Here is an 11,070-nt window from a genome sequence, read left to right as displayed (position 1 = left end):
AAATCTCAACAGAACGAGCATCTCATCACCAGGATTGTTGTTCTTTTTGTTGGATCGTGGTGTTCAAATAAGGGTGGAGTTGTTCATTATGGGTCACGCGTCAGATTTCAAATGTCTTAACCATTGCCACTCACAAACATTCTCTTTTCAGATAGGTCGAAAGAACCCCATTCCATGACTCTCTCCAAAATAGCTCTAATTCCAGAGAGACCAATATTGCACAACCATCTGTGGGCAGCTTAAATAAAATGTACGGCACTGACATGACATAAATGGCATTGTACTTAAATGCAAAGCTAGATGGTTTGGAATGCTGCATGCTACTCCTAAGATGCAATAAGCTTTGTTTCTCCCTCACTCATAATGCTAATTGTTTGCAAAGGAACATAGCAAAACAAGGACAGATGAAAGCTCAGAGGGATTCACACAGTTTTATACTATTTTATAGATATACATTTTCATTTAATAGATCCTCAGAGTTTGCACAGTATTACAGCATTGCCTAGTGGCCTGAACTGAAACTGGGACTCCATGTGCTTGGTGCTGTACAAACATAAGTAAGAGACAGTCCCTGCCCTGAAGAGGCTACAGTCTCAAATGGCAAAAACATGGGAGGGAAGCACAGGTTCAAAGAAAGTAAGTGACTCACCCAAATTCATAATGTAACAGAACCGAGACCCGTGATTTCAGAGCCGCAGTCCAGGGCTATCGCTGGGTCATACTGCTCCAGTGCTCCTGGGACTATGATAATGATAATCAATAATCTAACTGACAGGAGGTATAAAATTGAACAAAGAACTGGAAAAGCTTCCACTTTTCACTGAGCCTTAAATATTGCAAGCGTTCACATTGAACTAGAATAGCAATAGGAGGATTCAGAGAAAATCACTGGGAATTTTCACAGAAAAAACAAAAACCCCCGATATTAAACTCTCTTTTCTCTAAAATTCCTGCTGAACAGCATTACTATGCAGAACTCCCATCATTCTACACATCGCATTTTCCCTTTCACCCCTAATGTCACTTTTCTGCTCCCTAATTTTCTCATGGCTTTTTTCACCTCCTTATTGCGTAGGGTGTAGATCAAGGGATTCAGAAAGGGGATGACAATGGTGTAGAACACCGCGACCATCTTATCCACCGAGAAGGTGGTGGAAGGTCTTAAATACATGAAGATACATGGCCCAAAAAATATAATCACTACAGCAATATGGGAGGCACAAGTGGAAATAGCTTTGCGACGACCTTCAGTGGAGCGAGTTCTCAAGGAGACTAAGATGATGACATAGGACACAACCAGCACAACAAAAGAGGTCAGGGAAATCAACCCCGTATTGGCAAGGGTCATGATGCCAACAAGATAAGTGTCAGTGCAGGCCAGTTTCAGCAAAGGGTGCACATCACAGAAATAGTGGTCAATCTCATTGGGCCCGCAGAAGGGTAACTGGATGGTCAGGACAGTCTGAACCATGGAATGCACAAAGCCGCCCACCCATGAAGCCATCACAAGGGAGCCACAAACACATCCAGTCATGATGGTTGTGTAATGGAGGGGTTTGCAGATCGCAATGTAACGATCATACGCCATCACTGTGAGGACGAAGATTTCAGTGCACCCAAAGAAATGGGCCACAAACAGCTGGGCTATGCAGCCATCAAAGGAGATGGTTTTCCTCTCCACAAAGAAGTCTGCAATCAGTTTTGGGGCTGTGACAGAGGAAAGGCACATGTCTACAAAGGACAGATAGCTGAGGAAGAAATACATGGGAGACTTCAGATACTGGCTGCTCTTTACAGTGACAATGATGAGAAGATTTCCCAGCAAAGTAGCGATATAGAGGAGTAAAAAGAATATAAAACACACTGGCCATAACTTCTCATTGTGGCAAAGTCCCAAAAGGATGAATTCAGTCACATTGTGTGTGGGCTCCATGTACTCAGTTTAAATGATGGGTATATGGAATACCGCTAATCCACCTGCCATGACACAAGACAAAGATAGGAAGAATCAACACATATTGACCAGTGATGAGGTGAATATCAAGATGCATTGACTGAAGTGGTAGACTTTGTCCAAAAATAAAAATGAGCAATATGTAACACAAGGAACTAGAGGAAATTGGCTTGAGTTCCATATTGCCATGAACAGTATATACTCAAAATAATTAGAGTGGAAAATCTGAAGATGATTCATTCTAGTCTTCCCCTACAATGAATCATCAAAGGCTTTAATTGTAAGTGAAAAACTGAACCTTAACTATGCTTTGCAATCAGCTCTTCCATGATACAAATTCTATTTTATTCTTATTGCATTGTTAAACACCTTCAGAAGTCCCATTTTTCAACCAAGGACATCTCTTACCTTTGAATGTGAGCACATAAATGCTCACAAAAGTATTGATTTCTACATGCAAACATGAAACTGAGTTACCAAGTTAAGTAACCAAGGATTGAAAACTGGTCTCTGATTATTTTCATCACAAAATTATTTCATAAAATTTACATTTAGTTGAAAAGGCATTTTCATTGAAAAAAAAATGATTTCAGTGAAGAATTTTGACCAGCTTTACACGAACCCCAATTGAAACAAGGATTGAAACAATAATTTATCAGCAGGACTCACGGATACACTTTAGATTATTTATGCTGTTCCAAAAATGCAAAGCAGCCACAAACACTGTTTGATTGACCAGTTAACTCTGTCGCCAGAGGGGTGGAAAGCAGCTGAAGCCGATGAGCGAACTTGACCCTTTGTGGGTTATCGTTTGATTTGAGGCGACTGAATTCAATTTTCTGTGTTCAAAAGAAAGTATTTATGAGTGATCATAAGCAGGAATGCATTAAATATCGTTTGGAGGTGGTCATTGCTTACAGACTAGCATCTAATAAACCTATTTTATACATTTCAAAACTAAAATTAAAATAACAAATAAAAATAATATGAAGATTTTTCAAGAGAGAAGCTTGTAATGAAGATTTTAGACACATTCATCGTACTTTAGGTGAATTAGTTGAAGACTGATTGATGGAGTGGGGAATTAGATTGGAATGAATCCTAATAAAGTAGTTTTGTTTTTCTTTTACATTGGTAGAGCTAAGCAGGGAAAGAAGAGCATAAAATACTCACCCTTGCTGGAAAACTCACATGGGTTGTATTTGCGGATCTTAAAACGGATGGTGATGAGCTTTATTTCCTCTGCTTCTAACCTGCTCCTATAGCAAAGGTGTTCGGGTCTGAACAACAGTAAGCAGTTGATGAGGGTGATCAGATACTCCCTGCTATATAGATTTTTTGCTTTGTACATTTCATCCTCACACCCATCTTTACAAGCCCTGTCTTAGGATGTCCTTTGCTGTCTGTCAATTCCGCAAAGACCAAATTAGTCAACTAGAGAAGTGGTTTACTCAAGGCAGCCCTCAGGAATCTTTTCACATCAACCACTTCCCCAACTCGCAAAGCCTCAGATCTAAGAGCGTCTCCATCCCTCGCTCCGCAAAATCTAAGACCCAACAAGATCTTTGGGAAAAATTGTCTCCCTCTCTGCTGTGAAGTCACAGCAGAAATATTTAAAATCAATATGTAGTGGCAGTGCGTCATTGCCTGGTTAATGAGCTCCCTGAGGCACTTCAAGGCTTCTCCACTGGAAATAGTTGTTGAAGAAGCACTCCCCTATATAGCTTTAAACATGTATTTGAAGGAAACTTTCAATGTTCTGCTGAGAGTTAGTCCCTTTCATAGTCTTCAAACCCCATTTTTCAATAGGACGCCCTCCCCCACCCCGCCTCCTCATACTTTCACCAAGGGATGGCCTTAGAGATCCTGCTATTGTCCGGTTCCTTCTACTCACGCCCAACTACATAACAAGAGGGCACAGGAAATCCTGTGTCAAGTTTCTCATTTCACTCCTATGCTTAGAAAGGGGACCTTGAGAACTTGGGCAAAAGGCGACAAGCTCTGTGGACCTGCTGTGTGTGAACAGCCATTGGATCAGGCCTTAACCAAAGAGAGCTCATGCCCAGCATAATCAATGGAAAATCACCGGGTTGACTTCAGTGGCATTTGCATCACGCCTTAATCACTGATCTACAGGATCGAACAACATTTGGATTTCTCTTCTACGTGATAATGTGACTCAACTGTGACAGGACCAGGGCTTGTGGTGTCAGTTCTCAAAGAGACCCTGGCTGCACAGGATGATGGGAGTTCTGAGGAAATGGCTGGTGATGTGGCCACTGCTGCTTACATTCCAGGATGGTATCTTGTATTCCACCCTATGCTTAGTCCGGGATGCCACTGCTGTGGAAAGTTTGGGAAGTCTAGCAGTATCATTGGTGCTGGGACCTCCCACCCCATATAGGCACTTGATACCATTCACAGTGAAAGTGTAACCCACTCGTGAATGTGCGTATCCGACCTTCCTACATGCCTGTCAAGGTTCCTTCCCCACTCTGAGCTCCAGGGTACAGATGTGGGGACCTGCATGAAAGACCCCCTAAGCTTATTCTTACCAGCTTAGGTTAAAAACTTCCCCAAGGTACAAACTTTGCCTTGTCCTTGAACAGTATGCTGCCACCACCAAGCATGTTAAACAAAGAACAGGGAAAGAGACCAGTTGGAGATGTCTTCCCCCAAAATATCCCCCCCCCCCGCAAGCACTACACCCCCTTTTCTGGGGAAGGCTTGATAATAATCCTCATGAATTTGTACAGGTGAACACAGACCCAAACCCTTGGATCTTAAGAACAAGGAAAAATCAATCAGGTTCTTTAAAAAAGAATTTTAATTAAAGAAAAGGTAAAAGAATTACCTCTGCAAAATCAGGATGGTAAATACCTTACAGGGTAATCAGATGCAAAACATAGAGAACCCCTCTAGGCAAAACCTGAAGTTACAAAAAGACACAAAAACAGGAATATACATTCCCTCCAGTACAGCTTATTTTACCAGCCATTAAACAAAAGGAAATCTATTCCATTTTCAGCTAGAATACTTACTAACTTAACAGGAGTTGGAAGGCTGCATTCCTGATCTGTTCCTGTCAAAAGCAAAACACAGACAGCCAGAATCCTTTGTTCCCCCCACTGCAGATTTGAAAGTATCTTGTCCCCCATTGGTTATTTTGGGTCAGGTGCCAGCAAAGGCTACCTAAGCTTCTTAACCCTTTACAGGTGAAAGGATTTTGCTTCTGGCCAGGAGGGATTTTATAGCACTGTGTACAGAAAGGTGGTTACCCTTCCCTTTATATTTATGACAGTGCCAAAGTGCTGAAGCTGTTGCCCTTTAATTTAAGCTGTACCAACTCCTGCCTTTACTTCCAGAGATCCCCAGTTATATCCATGGTGTGCTGGCTGTCACAGATGGAGGCTGCTACAAAAAACAGTAGTGGGACCACGTAGTCAAGGATATCAAATATGTTTGTACTTCATATGCTTTTGCAAAATCTGTACATGGGAGTGGGGAGGGGAGAGAACATGGCTTGATGCCCTCTCTTCTACTTATGCAGCCATAGACAAACTGGCCCATCGGAAGAGAAGAGTTCATTATTCCCTGTGGCAACAGGACGTTGTGTCATGAAACCACAATTGCAATGATATGGCCAAATTGAGCTGATAGATCAGCCATTTGAGACAAACAAACTATGCCATTGACATAGTATTCATTGGGAATTTGTCCCCTTTTTTGCTAAGTGAATCATTCATACAAGCAATACTGATTTTCTGTGACCGTATTCGTAACTCTTAAGTGTACACAACAATGTTCAGATGGGTAAATTTCACTTCTGAGTTGTTCACAAACTGTTCGCTTGGACTCTTCTCTCTTTGTCTAGAATTTGGCAGGTTGGTGGCCTGCCAATCCCTTCCTAACTCTAAGTGGGGATCCCAGCTGGCTTCAGTAAACTCCCGCTGTCCCAGTCATGAATGGAAACAATGGAGGGGCTGCAGAAGCCTCTTGACGCCCCTTTTAGGTCAGAGGACAGAGGAGCTAAGCAAGGAAATTATCCATGTACTTGTTTGGAGACACTGACCGTCGGCCGTGGTGCTTTGTCAGGTTAGCTGGGGCCTGACTGACTCACCCTGCCGAGCTGCTGTTTGTGACTTCCAAGGTGTCTGCCCTATAGCACAGGGAGGCCAATTCCTCAAAATGGGTCCACTAAATGACCTGCCTCAGCAGAGCAAAGCACAGCACAGAGCCCTCAGTTATCCTTGCCTGGTGGTTCTACTGGCCCTCCTTCTCTTGCTGACCATCCAGGAAAGCTGTGCCTTGGTTTCCCCCCCTCTGAAAAGCAGTTGTGAATCACTTTCACTCTCCAACTCACCCATTGCTGACTCAGTTTCCCCCCTTGCTCTCCCTGCTCCTGCCCTCTAGGTAGCCCTACCTCCTGGCACTGTATCCCCAGGGTGGAGGGGTGCTGCCTGCTCCCAGCCTGGTCTTAGGGCAGCCGCAGAGGCTGAAGAAACACTGGGGACTGAGGCATTGTTATGGCAGGAGCATGCCTAGCTTCAAAATTTCCTTTGGGCAGCCATGCATTAGCTCCTATGCTATATCCCCACAGGATTTGCCCAGTACTGTCAGGGATGAGGCTGGTGAAGGGGCCTGAGGTACGATACCCGATGACCCATGCCTTGGTGGTGGTCTGTGTTTGCAAGTACTGTGCAACCAGAGAGTGGCCGCACCAAATGGAAGAGATGAGCACAGAATACGTATGTCCAAGATGGTGGAGAGGGTGAAGGAATCTCCTGCCTCTCCCGCTGAATAGACACAAGGCTCAGAGTGTCCCTTTGTGGCACCCCAAAGCGAATAACCCACCCAAACCCTTATTTCTGACAACTTAGCATGAGCTAAAAGCCAACAAGCTGTAAAGTTACAGCAGAAATATTGAGAGTGAATGAAAGCTTATGCTCTAATACATTTGTTAGTCTCTAAGGTGCCACAAGTATTCATTTTCTTCATGTAGTGGTAGCATGTCATTGCCTGGGATAATGAGTTTCCAGAGGCATTTCAGGGTGTCTTCATTGGAAGCAATCAGTGAAGAGGCAGCTAAGCCATATTGCTTTGGACACATCTTTCAGGCAATCTTTTGGTGCGTTTTGACAGTTAAGCACAGATTTTTAGACATTTCTCTGCTTGGTGTTACAACAGCTAAGGGACTTAGCTACACTGCCTTTTCAAAACTGACAGGTACTAAGCAGCCTGAGTCACACTGAAACTTAGATTGCTAAATTCCATTTTCAAAAGTGATTTGGACACTTAGAAGCCTTAGTCACTCACGCCTTATAGTACGGAATGGAGCAACACCTAAATATCTTTTAAAATCTGGTCTTTAGTCTCTTTCGGTGTTCTGTAAAAGCGGCAAAGAGTCCTGTGGCACCTTATAGACTAACGGACGTATTGGAGCATAAGCTTTCATGGGTGAATACCGACTTTCTCGGATGCATATAGTGGAAATTCCAAGAGGCAGGTATAAATATGCAAGCAAGTATCAGGCTAGGGATAACGAGGTTAGTTCAGTCAGGGAGGTTTGAGGCCTTTCTATGTCATACGGGGTTCATATCTAGTTCATTCTATTGACACCTTCCTATATAACAAGACATTGCAGGAACTCCTGTATCCAAATCTTCAGTTGTCTCCGAATGTTCAGGAAGGGGGATCTTGAGAAGTGTAGCAATGGAGAGTTAGCCCTCTAGGAAATGGTGGCTGTGAACAGCCATCACTCCTAACGAGAGCTGTGTAAGTAGATTTTTCAGTTCACTGGAAATTCCGAAGATAAATGATGGGGGAGAGGAACTGTTTGGGGTTGAACCAAAACCAAAATTTTGGTAAATTGAAAAGTTTAAAAAAAACTTTCATTTTGGGTCAAATGAAACATTTTGTTTGACCTATAAAGAAACATGTTGATTTAGTTTTGAGCAATTCTTAATGTTTTATTTTTTAAAATAAAATTAAAGGAAAATCAAAACAAATTTTTTTTCTGAAATTTTTAAAAGTTTCCTTCCCCTCCGACCAAAACAATTCAGTGAAATCAACACTAAGTATATCAGTTTACCTGAATCTGCATTTTTTGCTGGGAAATAAGTTTCAGTGGGAAAATGTCACCTTGTTCTAGTCCTAAACAATCACTGAAATAAGAGATTTAACAATATTCCGATTTCTGTTCTACGTGCTTATGCAGTGAAGTTACAGGCCTCAGTCATAACAATGCAAGGGAAGGGACGATTCCGCGAGCTTTACAGCAGACACATTATAGCAAAACCAACCAGTGAGGGCTCTGGGGAAGTGCACGGCCAAATGGGTCCTACTACATTTTGTCACGAGATGCTGCTGACATGCCACTGCAGGCCTGCGCTGGGCCTACAGCTGGAGTGAAGGGAGGACCCAGCATGGGTGGGAAGTCTAGCACTACCAGTGGTGCTGTGTTCCTAGGGTGAAAGCCAGTGAAAGGTTCCCACTAATTTCACTGGGACCTGGATCAAAGGACACACAGATTTCGGAAGTGGCTGCCCTTTGTTCACCTGTGCAAGATCTGTATTGGGAGTGGGGATAAACACCCACACCCTCACTTACTGGCCGATGGAACCAGTCCTGCACTGATCCATAGTGAGAGACCTGTGATGTTAGCCTAGCTGTAATGACACAAAACCAAGACTCTGACACTTCTCTCAGAGCGGGCACATGGCAAAACCAAACTATTCCTTTAAAACAGTATTCACCGGGAATTAGACTCCGTTTTTGCTTAACAAATCATTTGTTAAATGAACCTCATTTCCTTTGAATGAATTTGGTATTTCTAAGTATTTGGACAGTAGTTGGGCCTAATGATGTTAATTTATGGTTTGTTCACAAACCGCTCATCTTGATTATTTAGTCTTTGCTATTTGTTCTTTTGTGAGACAAGACACCCAAGCCATATAATATACTTCCTGCTCCCTGCTTGAAGGGATGACATTTTTCACCTGGAGAATAATGAAAGGGGGGAAAGTACTCTTTCTGGGACCAATTTTCAGAAAAAATTGCAATAATATCTGTGAAAAGTTTGGGGTTTGCAAAAACTTTCATGAACACACCAGTGTTGAAACCACACAAAACAAACAACAGAACTCAATAGATCAGAGTGACCCAAAGTTCCTGCTTTGGTTGTAGATATATTCATCAATCCATTTTTTATTTTGCTTTGTTTTAATTATTAGGCCAGGCATGGGAGCTGGGCTAACGTGAGTGAAGCAAACCAGTGTCTGTAATTCTTTTGTTTCAAGTTTACTTCAGCGTCTGGAGATTCCCCTAATTGTTATTGTGCATGGCATATTCTCACCTTGTAGCTAAGTAATTAAGTGTGTGTAACAGGAAAATTTAGTTTTCAACTTGCGTCATTACAGAACTTTTTTTTTTTCTAAAGAAGTTTTAATAATGCCAACTGGACCTACGTTAAGTATCTCCGGATGTTACCATGGCATCCCTGTGTTGGTGTTTATCTGGGATAAGAACAAGATTATATATAAAAAAAAAGTTATCATCAGACCCGAGTCATACTTCAAAAGTTACTAAAAGTTACCAACAATCAAAGGAAATTCTTAAAGGAACCTGCAACCTCCAGGATTTTGAAGCTCTGCTGGATTGTAAAAATAAAAGATGGAGATTCCATCTTTTGTGATGATTTGTTCTGACAATGCTGAAACACAGCTGCACTTGACTAGGAATCAAGCATTTGGCCCATTGTTCCATAAGTGCTCTGTCTGGTTTTGGTATATTTTAGAAAGGCCAAGGAGTACATAACATGATCATGTGCATCCAAAAGGTTGACAGTGGGGCTGGTCGGAAAATTGTTGTTAAAAGTTTCCTGTGATTAAGGGTCCTTTCCACTTTTGATTAAAAGGTGATTAAGGGGTATAGGACAACCATTGGGGACTTAGAAGGTGTGAGTGTAGGGGCCGAAGGGGACACCGGCTCTGCCATTACAGTTGGGGTGGGGGTTTGGGGACTAACATTAGCTGCTACCGAACCAGTCGGAGTCAGATTACAGCGCTGTAAAATATCTGCTCGAGTACATAAAGTCAGAAACAAATGTGCATACATATGTTCATTCCATTTCCTTGTTCTCTGACAGAACAGGAGTAACTGAAGGATCGTGTTGTAATTAATTGACCCTCCTGGTGGCCACCACTCCTGGTCCTCTAGTTGATATTGAGGCCAGTCAACTGTACAGAATCATTTTAATTGGCTCTTAGTTATCGGATCCGCACCAAATACCTTCCAGTTTGCTAGAATGCACTCTAGGGGTGTACACCGTGCGCTAACCCCCGAGCTCTGTCCCTGTCCCATACCTACAGGGTAACTCTGGGCATCCCCAGGTTCCAACAGAGCATACAATCTGGATTTCAAAAGGTTCCTACCTTATCCAAGGGACCGGTTCCTCACCGTCGTCCGCAGCTGCTCCTCCCCTATGTCCCAGGGACCGGTTCCTCACCGTCGTCCACAGCTGCTTCTCCACTATATGAGTGCTTTGCACCTTTGTGCCCTCCGGGGTCGATCAAATCGCGTCTCCTCTGAGGCCCCCGATGAACTCACTGGTGCATGCTGGGCATCGGTTTTTGCCGCAATCCTCGAACTCCAGGAGGGATCCGGGCAAGGCTAAATTGCAGCCTCTGGCCCACACAGGGATGCCAAAAGCTGTTACCGGCACCCAGGGCTGAGAGGCTAAACAACAGCTGGAATTGGTTCGCTACCCGGTGTGCTACACCCAATAATCACAACGGGGTGGAGAAGCAGAAAAGTTTATTTGCAGCTGCAAAAAGGTACAGGGAGAATAGAATCTCAAATCCTGCACACAGAGCAGGAAGTTACACAGGCTTTTATACATCTTTTTTCCCCAGCATACTTATCCAATAGCAAGCTGCCCTAAGTATCCATATAGCCAGCCAATCCAGTTCCCAGCTAGTGCCCTTGTTCTCTGTTTTATTTGTTAAACTATACATAAAGCTGCTTTATTCAGCATTTTTCTTCCATATCTGCCCTGTTTGGCCTTGCTTAGTTTCAGGCAGCCTGACTCTGCAACATATTGTTGCAGATTCTCAGCA

The 11,070-nt window shown here is 43.1% G+C and overlaps 1 protein-coding gene across 1 annotated transcript; it reads right to left on the bottom strand.

Annotated features, from left to right (window-relative positions):
- Positions 1–982: 982 nt before the first annotated feature.
- LOC140912822 (olfactory receptor 4S2-like) lies at positions 983–1,933 on the bottom strand. Its single transcript, XM_073347926.1, has one exon. It carries the CDS (start codon positions 1,931–1,933, stop codon positions 983–985), a length of 951 nt encoding a protein of 316 aa, XP_073204027.1.
- Positions 1,934–11,070: the final 9,137 nt, after the last annotated feature.

Source organism: Lepidochelys kempii, chromosome 6 (assembly GCF_965140285.1).
Source record: "Lepidochelys kempii isolate rLepKem1 chromosome 6, rLepKem1.hap1, whole genome shotgun sequence".
Taxonomy (NCBI): Eukaryota; Metazoa; Chordata; order Testudines; family Cheloniidae; genus Lepidochelys; species Lepidochelys kempii.
The sequence above is the reverse complement of the archived record's forward strand: the minus strand, read 5'-3'. Positions and strand labels throughout refer to the sequence as shown.